The 22,756-nt window shown below is 36.6% G+C and overlaps 1 protein-coding gene across 4 annotated transcripts in view; it reads right to left on the reverse strand.

The window, feature by feature from the left end:
* INTS8 (integrator complex subunit 8) overlaps positions 1–22,756 on the reverse strand; it is a 41,884-nt gene that overhangs the window by 17,764 nt on the left and 1,364 nt on the right. For 3 of the 4 annotated variants that reach the window (XM_043879289.1, XM_043879287.1, XM_043879288.1), the window contains exons 2-15: positions 21,347–21,521; positions 19,508–19,648; positions 19,131–19,202; positions 18,365–18,416; positions 17,270–17,452; positions 13,469–13,576; positions 11,822–11,977; positions 8,554–8,654; positions 7,961–8,102; positions 4,932–5,002; positions 4,371–4,546; positions 3,118–3,251; positions 1,486–1,596; positions 260–461 (exon numbers count right to left, since the gene is read on the reverse strand). In XM_043879289.1, coding sequence (XP_043735224.1) covers positions 260–461; positions 1,486–1,596; positions 3,118–3,251; positions 4,371–4,546; positions 4,932–5,002; positions 7,961–8,102; positions 8,554–8,654; positions 11,822–11,977; positions 13,469–13,576; positions 17,270–17,452; positions 18,365–18,416; positions 19,131–19,202; positions 19,508–19,648; positions 21,347–21,521 — 1,824 coding nt within the window. The remainder of the gene's footprint in view (positions 1–259; positions 462–1,485; positions 1,597–3,117; positions 3,252–4,370; positions 4,547–4,931; positions 5,003–7,960; positions 8,103–8,553; positions 8,655–11,821; positions 11,978–13,468; positions 13,577–17,269; positions 17,453–18,364; positions 18,417–19,130; positions 19,203–19,507; positions 19,649–21,346; positions 21,522–22,756) is intronic. The other variant, XM_043879290.1, reaches the window with a different exon arrangement.

The following is a 22,756-nucleotide window of genomic DNA, read 5'->3' on the forward strand; positions in this document are numbered from 1 at the left end:
CTGCAGACCCCCTGATTTCAGACATCTCATCGCCAGAACTGTAAACGAATATATTTTCGGTACTAATATATGGCAGTCCTAGAACAGTTTTCTACACCTCCCCCAATGTTCTTGAGTGAACTCCACATCTGAATTGTTTTAAAAGAAAATTAATTTTTTCACTGATGGTTAAAAAGTCCTGTAAATATTCTTTTAGAATCTTCCCCACAGTTATTTGAGTACTAAAGTCCTGAAATTTGACTTTGTGAAAGTGTCTTACCAGGAAGCCTCATTTCCAGATATCCTCGCACCCTACTAATAAGATCAGAAGGAGGTCTCTCTCCTGACTGCCCTGTTCCAGCTTCATGCGTATAAATATCCAAAAGCAGCATCTCATTCAGCATGACCTGACGAAGTTTTGGTGAGAATTCTGTAACCAACTCCAAACAAGCAGCAAACAGCTGTTTAGCATGGGAAAAGTCCTATAAAAAGAATAGCAGAATGGTCTGAATCACCTTTCCTCTGAAGTGAGAAAAATGTCTTTATAAGTACAGAACAAAGAGAAGAATTAATTTAAATGGTGAACACTGGTTATCTCGAGGCGTGAGGCTAGATTACACCTTTTTACTTATCATCTCTGCATTATTGATTTAATCCAATAAATATTTCTTTTATTTATATATATATATATATACATCCTAAAATTCTGCACACAACCATATTAGCCTATATAACTAATTAATAAAACAAATCAGCTATGATCTAAGCCCTTTCCTACAAATTTCCTTCTAATTTTTCCAAAACACAGTCTTCGCTCATTCTCTCTCTCCACATGCTCTTATAATCTGGTTTCTATCCCGCAGGTCATGAAGAAGAAATGGCTCTTACTAAATAAAAAACTCCTAATGGCACACTCTACTGAGTACTTCCCAGTTACCTAACTGCACTTCAGGGCTACAGCCCAGTACTGTCCACTCCCTCTAGCTGACATCCTCTGTCCCCTGAGCTGTCATGACTCCATGAGTCTCGTTCTCACACCAGACTCTTCCAGGCCACTGTTTCTTGGACGCAATGCCACACACCCTAGTATATCCTCCTAGCGTGATCTATGATGATTCCCAAATCTGTACTTCCAACCCAGACTACTTCCCAAACAGATTACAAATTCCTCATGTAAAATCTACAGAAGTGATTTTAAGGATCTTTGTTTTGTTTTTAGCTTGAAATACAATCTTTTACTAACGTAATACTAAATACAAATAAGAACTATTCATGTTCTCTAATTTTTTGAAAGAAATAGAGAAGCAACCATATGTCCAAGACCATTTTTGTACAGTTATGAGGATAAAGGGAAAAGAATAAACCGAGATGCCTTTTCAGATATCCTTTCAGACCTACAATGATGATTTTTAAGATCAGAAAAACAAAACTGATCCTGATTCCTGATTTCATCCTAAATTAATAGAGCATATTCTTAACCAGAGGTCAATGTATACTTTTACTCACCTTAACAGTACTGCAGTGCAGACCTTTGGCCATTAGAATGTAAACCAAATCTCTTGTTAAATTGTCTTTAATTCCCAGGATGACACTACTATAGACAAGAGGTAATTCCCACTAGAAGGAATAAAAACACATAAACACACACACACAAAGCCAAATCTAGATAACAATCCTTCAGTAACAGTCAACTCCATTTAATAAAATCATTCAAAGGTCATTTTTTAAATAGAAAGGAAAATGATAGTTGCAATGAACTGCTAATCAAGATGAACATATTCATTATAATAACCTAGTAATAAATAATTAAATGGATTGGAACTTTCTGAAGGATAGCCTATAGAAATAAAGAAAAATTCTAGGAGTTTAGTATGTATTAATCCATATGATCCTCACAACAGTTACTATTAAATAGGTATTATATCTCCATTTCACAAACGAGAAAACGGAGGACACAGATGCTGAATAACTTGCTGAAGACTGCACAGCTAATTAAGAACAGCACTGGGACTCACACTCAGGTGCCTCGTACCAGAACTCTGGCTCGTAACTCTCAGGCTGTACACTCTCTCATCCGTATAAATGAGCACAAATAATGACTTCAATGCTATGGAAACCCAACTAAGATTCAGACCAATTTTTCATTTCACTTCACTTGTATGTTCAAATCCCACAGAATATGCATCAATTCTAGCTGCTTTTTATCACATTCAGCAGAGAGGGAGTATGCAGCTATATTAGAAACATATTCATATTATTATAGGGGTTTCCCTGTGGCTCAGCAAGTAAGAATCCTCCTGCAATGGTGGAGACCTGGGTTCAATCCCTGGGTCAGGAAGATCCCCTGGAGAAGGAAATGGCAACCCATTCCAGTATTCTTGCCCGGGAAATCCCATGGACAGAAGAGCCTGGCAGGCTGCAGTCCATGGTGTTGCAGAGTTGGGATACGACAGCATGGATGTACTACGACTACACCTGATGAATAAGATGCACGTGCTAAAGGCAAGTTCCCCATGTTATTATACTTTAACTTTACCTGCATCTGTGAACTATTTCCCTTGTATCTCTAGTTATATTCCACTGAAAGTTTAAAAAGCGGTTTCATTTGCACTTTCCATGTAGGAAAACTTAAGACAACTTCAGAAACATTATCTTGGTATTTTTTGGGGGGCGAGGGGGGCATTTTAAAAAAATTATCTGAAGATTAAAATGTTCTATAAAGAAGTTTTAATGATGTGGTTCTAACCTGCAGGCTTCAGACTTAGAGAGGACATGAAAAAACTAAACCAAAAATACTCTGTATGGCAAGTATTAGCTACAGACTGCACAAATATCATACCTTATACACATATTTACAGCTATACTGAAAATGCATGTAGATGCTCTAACAACAAATGAAATATAAACTCATTTTTAGTTGTTACTGATTTAGTATTATTTTTTTTGCCTATTTCATATTTTCTCTGTCAATAGATGTTCAAAATACAATGTCGTGTGACAGTCTTTCGCATTACTGATGAACTATTAACAAATAAAAGGGCTTCTTATTCCCAAAAAGGTCAAGCAACAGCTCTTCTATTAAATTACATCAGAAAACAAGGGTAATTTTCTTATCTGTTCTTAACAGAGGTTTCTTACCTTATTAGACACTGTCCAGAATTCACGCTCTGAAGTCATACCATGTAATTCAATTAAAATCTGTCGAATCCTCCATGGATCCACTGACAGTATCAGTTGATGTTCCAACTGGCCAATGTTGACACTTGCTGAGGCTAAGAAAGGAAGAAGAGATTTTCATTTAAATAATTATCTGATATGGTATTCACTCGTTACTCATTCATAATCGTACAAACATGAGAATGGTAATTTACGGACAGAAACTGTGCACGTTTATAAATATTAGGAGTCTCTCTCATCTTGAAAACTGATTTATCCAACTTAATGCAAACTATGTTTTAACTTCACTCTCATATAAAAAGCCCAACACAACCTGTGCTATGTCTTCATTTAACAAATAAAGATAATGAAAATATAAACCAATAAAAATCAGTAACTTTACATGGGAAGAATTATATGGGATATATGGAAAAATTTAACTTACACAGACAGTCTCCTATTTTTGAACATCCTGTGTTAAAAGCACTTCTAAAATGTTTTGAGTAGTAAACATTAAGAATGTTTTTCGAAGGGAGAGAATGAGAAGGTAGAGGCATTGCCTTCCCAGAGAACCAAGAACTGATCATTAAAACTCCTAATTACAAGTCAGCTTTCACATATAGTCTTCAATAATGCATTTCCGACATTTTATCTGTGATAATATTATTCTTTTCCTTTACGACCGACAGTCAAAGCAGCTTAAATCTAGTGAGGTCCAAAGTAGCTACAAGTTCACTCAGTCAACTGAATTCTGTCTCCCCTGCATGTTGAAGTGTTGAAGCTTGTATTTCTTCTTAACAAGCAGCACTATACTTTCCTATTACATTTAAAAAATAAGAGAAAACGATGGAAGAAAATCATCAAATAGGGCAAAAATGGCATATTGCCAAAGCTGAATGTTTAGCAGCAGACAGTGATACAAAGGCTGAAATGCATGCAAGCCTGCACCACTTAACCACTCCTCTTCCCTCTTGGTGTACACCTTCAAGAACACAGCAGCAGAGTTACATGGATCTATTTCCCCAGCTAAAATCTTTTATGTATCTAGGCCTACATCTCCATTAACCATAGACTCAGCAGATTCCCAAAACTTAACTGCTTACAGAAATATGACCTCGAAAGACAGGTTTTCTATTAGTTACCAGCATTAGTGTAAATAGAAAAAAAAATTAAGATGACGGCCTCAAATATACTGAGGGGCAAAATGTGCCAAAACCTGAGCCCGGAACTCTCACCTGGGATGTCGTAAAATGAAGTTACGGGTTTGATGCACAGGTTGACTCTGGGGGACCGCTTCCTCATCTGGTCGACAAGCAGCTGCCGCTCTTCGTCTTTCAGCAACGTGATGGAGAGCTCGTGCGAAGAGATCATGAACACGTACTGCAGGTCTTCCAACCCCAGACACACATTCCTACATCAGGAAGAAATATTACAAAACAAACAGGTGTATAATTTTAGTTTGGGAAAAACAATCATATTAACCAATTTTTATTAATAAACTGTTTAAGAGCCACCATTCAATAATTGCAAAACAATAATTTGGAACAGTTTTTAAAATTTCCCTTTGGTCCTTATCTAAAGTTATGATTTCAATGCCATAATATACAAAGAGAGTAACAGCAAGAATCCTGTTTTATGTGGCTACACAAATTTAAACCTAAGTATTCTCAGCTACCAATTACCGCCTGGTTATAAGAAGACAAGCAAGGTAAATGTAAAATGATAAGGAATAAAAGATATTTTTCTCACAGACCTAAGTTCAAAATTAAGAAGAAGAAGAAAAGAAAGGCACTTACTTCAAAAAAGCAGCCATGTTTCCTTTCAAAGGTTCTGAAGCTTTTTCTAAATTTATTGATCTTGAACAAACCTAGGAATTTGAGTAATTTTTATTTGAATATGGGTACTTCAAAATAATTATAACAGCTTAAAAGTTTAGATTTAAAAACAAATTGTTCTTTCAAACATGGATCAGTCACAGATTTGGTTAAGAAATTTAAGAAATGAGACCAAAGAATAAGATTGCATTATGTGAAGAGGGAGTGGAATGTGACCATTTCAAGAACTGCAGGTATTTATATGCAGTAAAGAATAATCTATTTAGCATATGAACAAACCCTGCCCAACAAATCCTTGGGTACAAAGTATGTACCCAAATTAAATGGAGTGATAAAACTTTTAAGAATCAGTAGTTCCTGTCAGAAAAGTGAGAGAAAAGACTCATCTTGGATAGCTGAAAAGAATGATCGATAATGGCTAAAGAACACAGAACCAACAGTTAGGGAGGTAACCAAGGTTTAAAAAATAAACAATGAAAATAAAGAGCAACTTAGCTATGAAAATATTAGTTATCTAAAAATAATACTCTTTAAATATCATTCTGAATTTATTAGGTTGGGCTTCCCACATATTATTTACAAGAAGTCAAAAAAATACATTATTAAAGAGCCTAAACCCATGAAATTGTCAGTATTCTCTAATACGTTGACACAAAAGCTAAATTATATAATGTGTACAGTGGTACTACTCACAAGAGCCAAAAAGTAGAAACAATCCTAACGTCCATCAGGTGATGAACGGACCCTCAAAACAGACACTGAAGAGTAAATATATCCACTCAGTAGGACACTATTCAGCTATAAAAAGGAATGAAGTATTGATGGACACTCCAACATGGATGATATGGCTTCAGTACCAAGTGAAAGAAGTCAGTTACAAAAGACCGTATGTTTTATGATTTCATTTATGTGACATGTCCAGAATAGGCAAATCTAGACACAAAAAATAGATCAACAGTTGCCTGGGGTTGCAGGGATTGAGAGAAAAATGAGAAGTGATTGCTAATGGTTAAGAAGTGTTCCTGCAGGGGCAGAGAGGAATGAAATGCTGGCGAACTGGCTGAGGTGATAGCTGCACAACTCTACAGACAGACTAAAAATTACACTGGACTGCACACCTGAAATGGGTGAATTGTATATTACTAGCTGGAAACAAAGGCAATTACACAAATTCAATTATAGTTCATTTAAAAAAAAAGACTTCTATGGAAAAATTATAAAGCTTAAAAGGACATTAAAGAGGCCAAAATAAATCAAGAGCCATACCAGTTCATGGATTAGGATACCCAATATGGTAATGATACTAATTTTTTACAAACTGGCTTTTAAATGTAATGTAATTTCAAACAAATCCAACAGGCTTACTTCTGAAATTTGACAATCTGAGTCTACTGTCTACAAGAAAATGTAAAAAGATAAGCAGAACCAATACAACTTTGGAAAACAAGGTTTGTACTTCAGATGATACCAAGACAGGGTATGGGGATGGCTGACGGGTAAACAAACAGAAGAGCTGTTACAGAACAGAGCAGAGACAGGCCCACACACGTGTGTATGTCTGACACTCGGCATTCAACAGAGGCAGCACTAGAGACCAGCAGAAAAAAGACAAAACTTTCAACAACTGGTACTGAAACAAGTGAGGGAAAAAATGACACCAGATTCCCTACTTCCCATGATATACAAAATTCAATCATAGGTGGATTAAAGACCTAAATGTGAAACAAAGGCTAAGCTCTGGAGTTTTTAGAAGATAAAATACAGGAAAATTTTCACAACTACAGGATATAAAAAGCTTTCTTAAGCAAGACACAGGCGAAATTCACTAATCTCTTCCTTTATGAGAAAGACTGATAAATTTTATTATCTTAAAATTAAGAACTTTTAAAATAATAAAAGTTAAAAGTGAAACTCAGAAAACATAGTTGCAATACTTAAAATTAGTAAAGGACAGAACACAGTGACCCAGACAGGAAATCTGACAGTAAGATCCTGATGGACAAAAACTCTCATACATGTAATGGCAAAAACACTTTGAAACTTTATGGTAAAATTGCAGATATACTTTCTCCAGGAATATAACAGACAAATGGTATGTGGGCGCACCAGGATATAAGTACAAGAATGTTCAAGCAGAATAACCCCAAACTGTAAATAACACAAATGTCCATCATCATAAGAATAAATAAATTGTGGCATGGTTATATAATGTTGTAACATCTTACAGCAATGGGGAAAAAAAAAACTATATCTGCATATAACTTGAAACAACGTCACATAAATATGTTCCCTGAAAGACAATTTATTTTATATGATTACACTTATGTGGAGATCAAAACAGGTAAATTTAAGAATATTCGTTAAGAGGACATACAAAGGGGATACAACTGTAATGAGAAACGAGGAAATAACTATCACAAAAAAGCAGGGCACTGATTTCTTCAAGGAAAAGCAGAGAGGGTGCGGGAAGACACATTAAGGACTTCGAGAGCATTGGCAGTGTCGTATTTTTGGAACAAAATGGTATTAACTGCATTCTAGGTACTTCTCTCAAGGTCTGTTACATTAAGACTATTAAAGAGACAGACAGGTCCAGTGGAAACACAAATTATGGAGCTCACATGAGAGGCAAGAAGTACGATTTAAGCGTTTTTAGAGAGCAGGTGACTGAAGTTTTGGAAGAGAATAAAAGTGGTGAAGAATAATAGAAGTTGAGTGAGCCAAAGACAAAACTTTTGTTAAGTAAAAACATTAAAGGGAGATCAAGAGAGAAGTCAATGGAGGACTAAGGAAAACCCAGTGATGGCGGAGAACCAGAAGAGCTCCAGCAGCAGACACGGCAGGCAAGCGCGGTCTGTCGGCCGTACCACCCCGAGCCGGAGAGGCAAGTCGGATGAAGACAGCAAAGAGGGCTCCGGATGTGGCAGCTAAGAAGTCACTGGTAAACTTAAAGCAAAATTATAAATCAAAGGGGGAAACAAATGTCTTACCTCAAGAAGAAAGTCTATTTTCTCTTTATTGGGTCTAAGAAATAGCTGGTTAAATTGAACACTAATCGTTCTACCTTCTAATACATCACGGACTGTGTTACAGGCACAGACTTTAAAACAGATTTCATCCAGGGCTTCATTTCTGTCGAATACAAAAGTAGATACACTCATTTATTTTTTAATAGAAAGGCATATATTGTAAAACTAAAATTACAAGAATGGGTCATTTATTCTTGAGAGGTAAGATTTTTACAATATTCAGGCACAGTAGTAAATAACTAAGTCAATGGGGGAAAAAAAATAAACAGGAAAGTTTTGAATTTACCAAGGGATAATTTAGGTATACAGATTAATCTGAATCAAACTAACAGAATCAAACTCCGCTGTGTAAATTTTTTTACCCAAGCACTTTGAAAAAAAGGATTAGATGAAAATTAAAGTGGCTCCTCTGATCATGTTAATTTTCCATACAGTAAAAATAAAGTAAAAGAATTGTGACAGACATACGGGTAATCTGGAGGGATGTTTTTGATAAGTCGGAAATGCACACTTACTCTTTTACATAAAAATCAAAAAGTAATTCACTTACTTACCCCTGTTGAGCTTTCTGAAAGAGTTCCCTTAGGACCGACTGCCGGAACTGGACAGGTAAACTGAAGGTTAAGTTGTCTTCAACAAAGATCTTTATTACCTCCTAGAACACAGACAAAAAATTGCAACTATTTCAAAAATTTTGAAAGTCTCTTTTAAAAAAAAAGTTTTTTTAATAAAATTTTAAGTCTTTCTGTAATAGAAATTACAAAGTGGAGAAAATCATTAAAATATCTTGCTAGGAAAACCTCTTCCGAAAATTTTAAAATTACATTAAGGGTAAAAATAGCACTCCCCTCAGTTCAATTCAATGGCTCAAGTCATGTCCTACTCTTTGCGGCCCCATGGACTGCAGCACACAAGGACTCCCTGTCCATCACCAACTCCCAGAGCTTGCTCAAACTCATGTCCATTGAGTCGGTGATGCCATCCAACCTGTAATTCCATCCAACCAATCTGTTGACCCCTTCTCCTCCCGCCCTCAATCTTTCCCAGCATCAGGGTCTTTTCCAATGAGTCAGTTCTTCGCATCAGGTGGCCAAAGTATGGGAGTTTCAGCTTCAGCATCAGTCCCTGCAATGAGTATTCAGGACTGATTTCCTTTAGGATGGACAGGTTTTATCTCCTTGCAGTCCAGGGGACTCTCAAGAGTCTTCTCCAACACCACAGTTCAAAAGCATCAATTCTTCAGCGCTCAGCTTTCTTTATGGTCCAACTCTCACACGCATACATGACTATGTGAGGAGCAGTGTTCCCACAAGAGACTAAGCTAGACTTGCCTGTGAGTGTCCCGGAGTCTCTGGTGGAGGTGTGGGTCAACAGTCTGGCCTCAGGCCAAACAACAGGGAAGGAACACAGCCCCGCCCATCAACAGAAAATTGGATTAAAGGTTTACTTAGCATGGCCCCGCCCATCAGAACAAGACCCAGTTATCCCCCCAGTCTGTCTCTCCCATCAGGAAGCTTCCATAAGCCTCTTATCCTTATTCATCAGAAGGCAGACAGAATGAAAACCAAAATCACAGAAAACTAACCAAACTGATCACATGGACCACAGCCTTGTCTAACTCAATGAAACTATGAGCCATGCCGTGTAGGGCCACCCAAGACGGATGGGTCATGGTGCAGAGTTCTGACAAAATGTGATCCACTGGAGAAGGGAATGGCAAACCACTTCAGTATTTTTGCCTTCAGAACCCCATGAACAGTATGAAAAGGCAAAAGAACCCCCCTACCCTTCTTTAAAATTGGAGATCATGGGCCAAAAGTGAGAGGTGAGAAAAGAATCATCAAGTAGTAATTCAGCTATGTTATTAGATAGAGACTTTTAAAATTCCTCTCCTCTACTTTAAACATGATTTCATACAACAAACTTTTTAAAATGTTAAAGAGAAATATTTCAGCTAGAAAAAACATGTGCTAAGAAACTAGTCTAATCAAGTTAAATGGTTTAAAATATATTAGTGAACTGTAGACAATTTGTCATTCTAATAAATGATATTACCACAGTCTTTTTATAGTCTTTTTTCTCAGTTGTTTATCAGCTCCTTATCAAACAATGGAAGAAAGTAGGGATGACAGTGTGGGGATTTCTGGAAACAGCTAAATCAGCTCTACAACAAGAGCACTGACAAAAATGGTTTCAAACTACAGAGCAACCACTATTTCACTTCCATAGCAAAACATGAGCTACATGGGAGCAAGCAAGTCACTTCCCAATGTTGGAAGACCTATTTGTTACAGCTGTTCAATAACTCATCAGCCACAGAGAGAATCCTATCCCCCTACTCCCAAAAAAGCTAAACATGATTTCTAAGACACTCCTGTATATATAGCTAAAGTGATAAATTCCAGAGTTGCAACAAAATCGCTCTTTCCCCTTTCCTAGCTATCCATTACACTACCTTCCTGAGTTATACATTTGGTCCTTTATTATATCTATGGTAACATGTGGGCTTCCCTGATGGCTCAGCTGGTAAAGAATCCACCTGCAATGCAGGAGCCCTGGGTTCAATCCCTGGGCTGGGAAGATCCCCTGGATAAGGGCATGGCAACCCACTCCAGTATCCTTGCCTGGAGAATCCCCATAGACCAAAGAGCCTGGCGGGCTACAGCCCATGGAGTCGCAAAGAGTCAGACATGACTGAGTGACCAAGCACGGCCCACATGGCAACATGTGCCAATCTGACTAACATTCTCGCCTGCACAGGTCTCACTATGCCAGGAACTTTCTTAAAGATTCTATATCTTATCATAATTGATTACTACTCCCCATAAGCCTGTACTAGGGATATGTAACTGAAAAGATCTCTTGTGTTTGAGAACTTCATCTATATCTGAAACCTACCTTCAAGAAAGTTTACTTTTCTTCCCTAGGGCAAATCAGAATTGGCAAAAAGGGGGCCAGAGGGAGAGAGAGGGAGCACTGTCCCCTCCCTTCTTCTATTTTCTCTGAAGAGAAAAAAAAACAAACCTAAAACCCTAGCTGAGAAAAGAGAACTAAAAACCTAGGCTAAAAGTCCATTGTGAAAAAAAAAAAAAGTCCACTGTGGAGACACAAAACTTAAAGGCATGTTAGAGCACTGTCATTACATAATTTCTGTTTTGAATTTAATAAGATAAGGTATTATTCACTTTCTAGAATGAAGGCTTTCTGAAAAAGATTTTAAAAGTACAAATCCTAACTCCCAGTGATTTTCATTACAAAGCTACAGATATATACTCAGAGAGGGCAACAAAAAATCTCAACAGACTAATTTAAGCTCTCTTCATGAGTAAAACTGAGATGACAACCAGCTTCCCTGGAAAAGGGGGCTATTGTAATAGACTATCCAAACCGACCAAAAACGCTCTGCTCACCCTCTCCTTCAGTCTTACTGTTCGCAGTGGCTAATAAGGTCAGGCTGGAAGACCGTACTTCCAGATCTTTAGCCTCCATAAAACCAAAAGTTCTCTACCTGTAATTTTAAAAGTTAAAAGTTCTGCCTACAGAGTTTCTTACAGAATGTACTTAAAATGGGCCAATTTTATACCTTCAAGAAAGGATAATTATCAGCAATATGAGTCAACATCTATCCAGTGCTCTGCCTTAAGAGTTTATAAACTATAACTTTTCATTTTATTCTCATAAAAAGCTTTATTATTACAACTATTTTATAGACCAGTCTGTTTGACGTGCCCCAAATGGGACAACTGTAAATGGTGATGTCAGGATTTGAACTCGGTTGTCTGGTTTCCAATGACACTACTGTATCCCCGTCATACATCTTACCTGATAGTTGCCAGATCTCAAACAAATATGGACCTGACTATATGGAGTCAATTGTTGAGTTGTACTATCAGAGGAAGGTACGAGAACATCACATGCTTGGCAATAGCCAGCTAACCGCTTCTCATCTATGGTACAATGAAGAGATAATGAACCTATCTGTAAAGTAAGAGGTATACACCATTATCCATCAGTGTAACAGAAAGAACAGTCTAGCACCCATTTATTGCATTTTAACAGTATAAGAAAATGCCAATGGAAAACAGGAACCATAAAAAATGAAGTTAAAGGTTTAGAGCAGGGGTCAGCAAACTATTGCTAACAGGCCAAAACCAGCCCATGTCCTGTTTTTTTAGATTCCATGACCTAAGAATAATCCTTAGTGTCATAAAGGGAGGAAAAACAAAAATTTGGACTATGCCACAGAAACTGTATATGGCCCACAAAGCCTAAAGTATTTATTATTTAGCCCTTTACAAAAAAATTTACTGACTGCTGGCTTAGTTTTCAGGCCAACATAAAAAGGTAGACATTATTATCACTCTCTGGAGGTATAACAACAATTAAGATACTAACAAAGAATGAAAACTGTTTAAAAAAAAAAAGATTAAAACACTTTAAAATGTTGATACATACACTTGGCAGAGATTAAAGGGGGACAACAAAGAAAACTCAATCTTCACTCAACCAGAAAAAATAGACATGCTTCCACCGAAACAGAAAAATTTTTAAGACATACTTTTTTTAAAAAATTAAAGCTTTAAAAAAAGAAAAATTGACGCTTTAAATTACTATACCCATAATGCCATAAAATTAGAAATCTGATGAGTTCCCCAGGCAAATTAAAATGAGAATTCCCAACAAAGTATATCTCTAGTGCATTTATTCAATGTTTCTGGTGAAGAAAGGAAAGGTTGAAATGGGAATTTTTCTGGCCACCAGGCATATAAAAACCTAGTTATACACTTTAAAATTCAGTTGTGTGAATCATAAAAAGAAAAATGCAAACAATAAACACATGAAAACATTTGCCCTACTAGGAATTAAGGAAGCACAACTATTTTAAAGGTATTCTAGATAAATATAAAATTAGCAATTTAAAAAATTTCACTCTGATAGCAGAGCCCTCAGAGAAATGTACCTAGAAATCAATTTGGCTTTGTATATTGCATCCTTTAAAAAAATTAATGGCCACTGACATGGTTAATTCTACTTGCAGGAATTTAACTTTATCTAAAATTCAAACAAAAATTTATGCTTGGAGATATAAATTTTGCAACTTTATAATAAATAAGAACAGCAAACTATCTAAATGCTCAAACATTAGGAAAATCATAGCACATCTATATACAACAGAAAAGGATAGATACATTTAAAATATCTAACATTTTAGCAAGATACAAAATAGCATGAGCTTAACTGTATAAAAACATAAAGAAGAAAAACTGGGGGAAAAAAAAAGCTAAAACCATAAAAGGAAGGGGTTATTTCCAGGCAGTAGTATTACAGATTTTTAAAAATATTTCCATTAGTTTTTTGATCAAATTTACTACAATGAACAATTTTTTAATCATCAGAAAAATGAAAGCCAAAAAATATATAGATGTTTTAAAGGATTGAAAATCATGTGACTGTTATGACTGTATTTACCTCTGCAATTAGTTCTTTGGTTCTAAAAAATTTTTCTCTGGCATTTTCATAGACACCTGGATTTGTAGAGCCTTGCTGGAAGTATGCTGCACCCAAATCATAACACACCTAAAATGGTAATGAATACCAATTTGCTCAGTGATTTTTCATGAACTTAAGAGCTAACAAAACTCAAAATCACCTTTATCTCAGCAACATAGTTACACATGTAGCAAAAAAGGAAACAATGTTTTAATGAGCAGTAAAACAGTCAATGTTCTTAGTCACAAGCAACAGAAATCAACTCTGACTGACTTAAGGGGACTTAACTACAGAATTATTGGGAAAGCCAAAGAATCAGGCCTGGAAAACAAACGGGGGATGGAAGGCAAGCAGCCAGAACAAGAGCCGCAACTGATGCAGTGAACCAGCACACAGCCACCTCAACAGCCAACTCCACAGATCTGGCAACTGCGGCCACCACGACCAGACACTGAAGGCAGCGCTCCACTCCTGCCAGGGCTGCCCCGGGAACTAGACTTCCCTGTCACTGCTGCAGTTACTCACCATCACAGTGGATTCTCCATCATCCCACTTCACTGACTGACTAGCGAGCTCCCACGTGCGTGCTAAGTCGCTTCAGTCATGTCTGACTCTTTGCGACCCCATGGACTGTAGCCCACCAGGCTCCTCTGTCCCTGGGATTCTCCAGGCAAGAGCACTGGAGTGGGTAGTCATGCCCTTCTCCAGAGGATCTTCCCAACCCAGGGATCGAACTCACATCTGCTGTGCCTTCTGCATTTGCAGGCAGATTCTCTACTGCTGAGCCACCGGGCGAGCCCAGCTAGCTCCTAATTCACTCTGATTGTCTCCGTCACACCGCTGTGACATGCCTGCCCTCCAGTAGGATAAGGCTAGAGAACACTAATATTTGGAGTTGTCAGTTTTATTATAGGAAACAGGCTCTCCCTCCCATCAAGTCTCAGAAGGTAGGGGATTCTTCTAACAATGAAAAAGGGGACAGCCACGGGAGTGTCTCCAAAAGGGTAGGAGGGGCAAATGTCTACTATCAAAGAACTGGCCAGAATAAAATACTGAGAAATCTGAACGAATGAGTATAACATGACAGCGCATTTCCAGTTGTCTTTTTCTAACAGAATCTGCATATTTTTCCAGGAGCATTCCTAAACAGACACCTCAGTTCAGTTCAGTTCAATTCAGTTGCTAGTCATGTCCGACTCTTTGCGACCCCATGAAGCGCAGCACGCCAGGCCTCCCTGTCCATCACCAACTCCCAGAGTCCACCCAAACCCATGTCCATTGAGTCGGTGATGCCATCCAGCCATCTCATCCTCTGTCATCTCCTTCTCCTCCTGCCCTCAATCTTTCCCAGCATCAGGGTCTTTTCCAATGAGTCAGCTCTTCGCATCAGGTGGCCTAGATTTACCCAATGCAGAATTCAAATACTGAGTTGAACTTGGCCATTTTATGAATAAGAATACTAAGGCCCAGAAAATGACATTTCTACTTGAAAGCATATAACTAAGCACTGGCGGAGTCTAAACCTGAAGCCAGACCCTTAGGTTCCTAATATTCTATCTCAGATTTACTCCTCACAAGGCCGACTGGTCTGCCTTCTCAATCTGACTTTTTTAAAAAGCCTTCAACTTATTCCCCCAAGTAGGAGAAAGTTCAAACCCCACGGCCTGATTTTCAAGGATCTCAGAATCTGGACTGCTTTTTTTTTAATTTTTTATTTTTTTTAATTAGTTGGAGGCTAATTACTTCACAACATTTCAGAGGGTTTTGTCATACATTGATATGAATCAGCCATAGATTTACACGTATTCCCCATCCCGATCCCCCCTCCCACCTCCCTCTCCACCCGATTCCTCTGGGTCTTCCCAGTGCACCAGGCCCGAGCACTTGTCTCATGCATCCCACCTGGGCTGTGGACTGCCTTTTCTCTCCAAACCTCTATTCTTCTCTATTTCAATCACACCAGTTTTCTCAACTCCCCATACACATCAGATGTAGAAATAAATTTCATTCCACACCATTTATTTCCATTTGCACCAAACCAACCTGAGCCAACAGATACTCATTCCTCTTTCAAACTCCTAAGCTGTAAGTCTCTGATATTCCTGACCAAACTACTCTTCACTGATACGGACTACAGATACTATTCTGTCCTGTTCAACAAATCAAGATTAATTCTTCCTCAGCCTCTAGAATACTGCTTTATAGTATTTAATCCACACTTAATGTTGGGCAGATTTCCATTCTAAAGTGCTTCCTTCCATCTAGGATAAAGGAGTGCTAAAGTTTAAAATAAAGTATGTGTGTGTATATAACAGAGAAAGATTTATATACACACAAGCACACCTATATTTGCACACATTATTATAGACACATATAATTCCCCTTTCCAGGCAAAGACAGAGTTGTTGTTGTTGTATAGTTGCTAAGTTGTGTCCAACTCTGTCACAACCCCATGGACTGTAGCCCACCAAGCTCCTCTGTTCATGGGATTCTCCAGGCAAGAATACTGGAGTGGGTTGCCATTTCCTTCTCCAGGGGATCTTCCTACCCAGAGATGGAACCTGCGTCTCCTGCCCTGGCAGACAGATTCCTTACTGCTGAGCCACCTGGGGAGCCCTTGAGGTGGTTACCAACTGCCAATGCCTCATGACTCCGACTCCGACTCCTACTCTATGAGACGCCATCTCAGCAAGTCTTGAGAAGGGATTATCTTTAACTCCAGAACCAGCTAATCTGAAAAGGTACCTCTCAACCCTTTTAAAAGTCAGAGCTATTTCAGCTCTTTCAAGATTGGGAAATAATGATAAAAGAAGTCATGCCAAACATCCCTGGTGGCCCAGTGGTTAAGAACCTGTCTGTCCATGCAGGGGATGTGGGTTGGACCCCGGTTCAGGAAGATTTCACATGCCTTGGGGCAACTAAGCCCATGTGCCACAACTACTGAGCCTGTGCTCTAGAGTCTACGAGCCGCAACCACCAAAGCCCACGATCCTGTGCTCCACAAGGAGAGAGTAGCCTCCACTCGGCATAACTAGAGGAGGCCCGCAAGCAGCTACAATGAACCAGCGCAGCCAAAAAGATTAGTTTTTTAAAATATTATGCCAATTCACACAATGAAGAAAATATAGAACATAGAAGGCTCTACTGTAGTGGCAATCATTAATTCTTTTAAAATTTCTATTATACTCAAGATTTGGGGCTAGAAAGTAAGGAAGATGCAAATACAAATATATTTTAAAAAAGAGAGACCTCAAAGAGTTTATAATCAAGCAAGGAAAAAGAAGCTATCAATACATAAAATACCTAACAACAAAAAACAACTGAAAGCAACAAAGGAACTAGGGTACAGAGTTACAGAGAGCAGGCAGACTTAAGATCCTTGAAAACCTAGGTATTTCTCTAGGAGCCTTACATTTTTCAAAATCTAGCACAATATTAGTTCTGTTTTTTCAGTCTGGTTAGATTTTTTTATAATGTAAATGAACTGTTAGTCAGTTCATTCATATTATTACTCCCTGCATTCTCAGTCTCTTAAATATAACCAGGAAACTAGTTTGGAGACAAAAGATCATAAGAAATTTTCCTTCCATTTCTTTCAGAAAAATTTCAAGAGAGGTCTTATAAAATTCACAATTAAATACAATGCAAAGTTTTAATAACATCAGAAGTAAAATCAAAGGGACAAGGGCAGAAATAAACTCTAATTAAAAATACAAGGATGATTTTATGCAAGATTTTCCAAAATTTTGCCATGCATTGATTAAACACTGAAATAAATACCTGGCACTGCATCTCCTCGGTTTTGATTTTCAATCCAGCAGTGGAACTCTCAGTTTCTCCATTGACCATGCCTGGCTCCACAGCCAGTAAGTCTAATGTTCTCATTGTGTGGACATAAAGATCCTTGTTTAACTTAAGGGCTGCCTCTAGTACCAGGATAGAATCAGAAGCTTGTTCTTTTAGCTACAAAAGTTCAATAAACAAAATTTTAAAACACAAAAATGGCAGTACTGGACTACAGCAACCAAAAATATTTACAGGATACTTAGCAGCTTAATGTACTAGTAGTCTATTTTAAAAATGCATCTAACATAGCAAGAGTGAAATTATATTTGTTAAAATTATCTTTAAGATTTTAAAATTCAGAAGGTTCCTATTGTGAAATTGAAAACACAAATTGGAAAAGATTGATATCTTTCTTTTATATAAAAGTTACTGATGAAAAATGCTTACAATTTTACACCATTTCATTGATGTATTCAAGAAATGTTTTGTATGCTTCAACGTGCCAGTCATTTTTACCAGGCATTAAATAATAACAACAACGCAGGTTTTTTGCTTCCACATTCAAAATACATTATCTGTTGTATATAGATACAGACAGTCTGTTATCTTCCTTCTCCTTTCCCAGTCTCTGCACTTTGGGTGGTATCTCTGGTACATTGTAGGTATTAAATAAAGAATTAAAGAGATCATTTTTAAATTATGATTTCTACTTTTATGTTGACTATGCTATGTTGACTATGTTATGTTAAAAGCAATCTTAAAAATAACTATTTTTCTGAATATAAAAGTAGTTTTAGGGAATTTCTGGCAGTCCAGTGGTTAGCAGTTGGCACTTTCACTGTAGTGGCCTGGATTCAATCTGATTGGGAAACTGGAGATCCCAAAAGCCACACAGCATGGCCCAAAAAAAAAAAAAGGAACGTGTCAATTTAGAATATTATCAAATTACCTTCTAACAGTCAAAGTCTAAATGTCATCACATCGAGACCATGCCAAGTCTTAATATATAAGATTAGAAGAAGCACCTATACATGCTCTAAATATAATACATCCCAGAAAGGTTACAGTGTAACCGATACCAATACTCACCACTTTCAAAATATTTTCTGTTAGCTCTTTCTCCTGTTGCATCTGATTCATACTAAAAGAGAAATGATAGAAGAGTATCACCTATTACTTGAAAGACTGAAAATTCAAAACTTAAAGATCATTCTTGACAGTGAGGCTGAATTTAAATAAATAAAAATGCTTTTAATACTACTTCTTTTCATGCTTAAAAAATAAACTCAATTATGATGATGCTCCTTTACCATTATTTTTTCATTTGCTTTGCATTAAAAAAAAAACCCTCAATTTCAAAATAAAACTTTCTGGCAGCAAAAGCTCATTTATATCAAGTTAGAAACTACACTCTAGCTCCAAATTTGGGTAAGTTGCTACCACTTGGAATTTAAGAACTAGGTTTAAAACTCCAGACCTGATCAAACTATTGTACTTAACTTTTGCACTCTAAATTAAAATTTCCCACATACAGAACAAACATATCTCTTTCAAGTAAATTTAATTAAATGAGAACAATCTTAATTCCCGGAAGCAGGTCAGCTAACATTCAGATGAAAGGCACAGTTTACAAACTGCTCCCCTCCTTTTTCAGAGCTCTCTACTCTAGTTATCCAAAGCCCTGTCTGATTCTCACCCTTCTAACCCCTCCAAACCTACCTGCATGCAGGCCTTCTGCCCTCTGATTTCTGCTTTATTCCTTCTGTACCAAGAGTTCTTAAAAACTTGCAAAATTTAAAAAAAAAAAAAACCTGAAAAAAAAGTGCCAAGTACGGGTCTTTATTGGCCAACTTACACACTTAACTGAGGAGGTCCAGGTTTTGCCTGTTTAACAGGAAAACTACTTTGAACAATTGTCCTAATTGCCCTTAAAAAAAAAAAGACAAATAAAAACAAAATTTAATACATTATAAATGTCACTTCAAGTATTTTTTAGTACTTCCTAGAAAACTTACAAACTATCCAAAATTCTGACATATAATAAAAACTTTATAAGTCATCCACGTCTCTATCAGAATGCTTTTCGTCTATGCAGTCATAATTTTCTCCACCATCTCACTATTCCCAAGATCCTCTGAGAGATCCCTAGAATGACTTAAAAGCACACCCCTGAAGTCAGAATGCAATTAAAGCCAGGCTGCCCAGCATATTTTAGGTTTACGAAAAATTTACCATCTATTGTAGAGAAGAATGGCCATGGCAGTGGTTGGAGGTAAGGTGGCCAGGTCCATGTCTACGTGCTTTGTCCCTGGAGGAACTTTACTGATGCACAGCAGTTCATTCAACAACATATTCAATACTGGAACAGACAAACTTAAAAGGGAAGAATCAGAAGACATATAAGTTGTGCAAGTACACAATGCACAATTCAGTGTCTTTGCTAAAAATAATTAAATCGTTTAAGTAGTAAATCCACAGGGCCATTCTATTAATCTGTCTCAACAACGTAACTGAAAATTTACCAAAAGATCTTTTAAGCTTTTATTATGAAAAGAATTTAAATACATACAAAAGTAGACAGAATAATATAATACACACCAAAATGTGCCCATCATCCAGCCTCAACAGTTATCAACTGATGGCCAATCTTGTTTCCTCTCTACTCTCACCCACTTCCCTCCTTTCCATATTACTGTAAAGCAAATTCCCAACAGTAAATCATTTCTTCCCAAGTATTTCAGAACGTATCTCCAAAAAATTACCTCCTAACATAATGACAGTATAAATTTCACATCTAAGAAATTATTGTTTATCATCAAATATCCAGTCAAGTGCTCAATTTTCCAACTCTATCATATACATCATACTGTTCTGCACACATTGCTATCCGCTGCTAAGCCTTGAATCTATTAACAGATAAGCTTCCCCTTAGAGAGCAAACCGTTTTTTTAATCCTACTATTCAGTGCTGGAAAATATATGGTGAAAAAAGTGTTCAAATACTACTAGTGTTAGTATAAACGAATACAACTCTCTGGAAATGCAATCCAGTATATGCATAATGCACTTTAACAATGTTTACACCGCTTGACCTGGCAATTTAACAATCTATACTAAGGACGCAACTCGAAATTTATACAAAGCTTATGGACAAAGACATTTTAAAGCTCTATGATTTATAAAAATGAAAAACTAGAGAAAAACTAAAAAAACTGTCAATAGAGGAACAATTTAATAAATTATCTATACAACGGATAATCTCCAAAAACCAAACTGGGGAAATGCTCATGATATCCTGCTATATGAAATAAAATTAAAATAAAAACAAAACAAAAAATCAAAACAGTATACAAGGTATGTTCACAACTTTGTTTAAAAATATAGGGAGGAAAACCAAAATAAAATACATATATATAGGGAGGAAAACAACAAAAATTACACAAAAATGTTAAAAACACTTCTTTCCCCTTCCCTATTATTTCCTATTTTCTGAATTTCTCCAAATATTCTATAAGGTATTTCTCTTTAAATTGTGAGAAGGAGGTGAAAACAAATTATTATATAACTATGCATTTGAAATATTTATTTATAAACAAATAACCACTGATTCTAATAAGATAGTTTAAAAGTTTAAGAGACAGTGATTGATTTATGACCAGTAAAATTAAATGAATTATTTAACAAAGACAATATGTACCATAGTATTATGTACAATTCATCATTAATTTTTATTTATTTTCCTCAGATATGCAAAAGTAAAATGAAGATTTAAAACTGTTCAGGCGTGGATTTTCTCTACTTAGCACATCAAAAAAATAAAAATAATAAACTGGCTCATTATTGATAACACCAAGTTTATACTTTAAAGGTAATTTAAATTCATTCAACAGTCAAATATTTTCTTATACTTTTTGAAAAATACTTGCATATTTTACCAAGAATACACAGAAAAGTAGTTTTCACTTTAAAGACCAGTATTGTAAGAACACATACTGAAATAAACCAAAATATCTAACAGTTCTCAAAATAAATTCATTTACATCTTTTTAAAATTCATTTAAATCTTGTATACCTTTTCTCTAATACGTCTAAGTCCCATTTCAAATGTGCAGCAACTTTAAGAGCAAGTAGCTTTAAAACACGATTTCTCTTGTTATCAGGCGGAGGTTGAACTTGGTTCTGCTCATTAACTGAAGGTTTGGAAGCCTGTTCCAAAAACTGGACTATAAGCTGAACTGGTGCAGGATCTAGGATTTAAAAGAAAGCAATTCTTGAACTTAAGGTCTAATTATGAAGATGCAAAAGGATTCACCATATTGGTTTCTGGCCACAAAAGGAACCCAAATAAGCCAATAGGCACATGAAAAGATGCTCCATATCACTATTTGAGAACTGCAAATCAAACTACGGTGAGGAATCAATCACTTCACAATGGTAAGAATGGCCATCATCTAAAAGTCTACAAATATGAAAAATACAGACGTTAGTTTAAAAAATTAATTTTTAGTAATTATTGGAATGGAAATAATAATAACCTATAATGGAAAATAATCTTAATTAATATTATCCAGCAATCTCACTCCTGGGCATATGTCCAGAAAAGATGAAAACTAATTCAAAAAGATACATGCACACCAGTGTTCATAGTGGCACTACTTAACAATAGCCAATACACTGAAGAAACCTGTATGTCCACCAACAGATGAATGGATAAAGAATGTGCAGTACATACACACAGTGAAACAATACTTGGTCATAAAAAAGAATGAGATTATACCATTTGCAGCAACATGGATAGACCTAGAGATTATCATACTAAGTAAGTCAGAGAAAAAGAAATGTCATATGACATCACTTTTATGTGGAATCAAAAATAATAATACAAATGAACTTACTCACAAAATAGAAATAGAGTCAGAAAGAAAACAAATTGATGGTTACCAAAGGGGTTGGGGGTTAAGGATAAATCAGGAACTTGGGACTAAGAGATACACACTACTATACACGAGATAGACAATAAGGACCTACCATATAGCACAGGGAACTATATTCACCATCAACATATTGAACTGTATTACCTATCAATATATCAAAACTACATAGCACAGGGAACTATACTCGATATTGAACTATATTCAAATAGGTTATTTTAATAACCTGTAACAACCCACTCCAGTATTCTGGCCTGGAGAATCCCATTGACAGAGGCGCCTGGTAGGCTATAGTTCATGGGGTCGCAAGAGTCCGACACGACTGAGTGACTAACCATCTGCACAATGGAAAACAATCTGAAAAGGAACAGGTGTATACATATAACTGAACTACTTTACTGTACACCCAAATCATCATAAATCAACTAGTCTTCAACTTTTTTGAAAGTTAAGGGGTAAAAAAGGGAATCCAAACAGTTGTGTAGTTACAATGACTAAGGATTATGATTCACAAGAAGTGCGCCTGGCTATTAAAACGAAAGACCAGGAAG

This window comes from Cervus elaphus, chromosome 21 (genome assembly GCF_910594005.1).
Source record: "Cervus elaphus chromosome 21, mCerEla1.1, whole genome shotgun sequence".
Classification (NCBI taxonomy): Eukaryota; Metazoa; Chordata; class Mammalia; order Artiodactyla; family Cervidae; genus Cervus; species Cervus elaphus.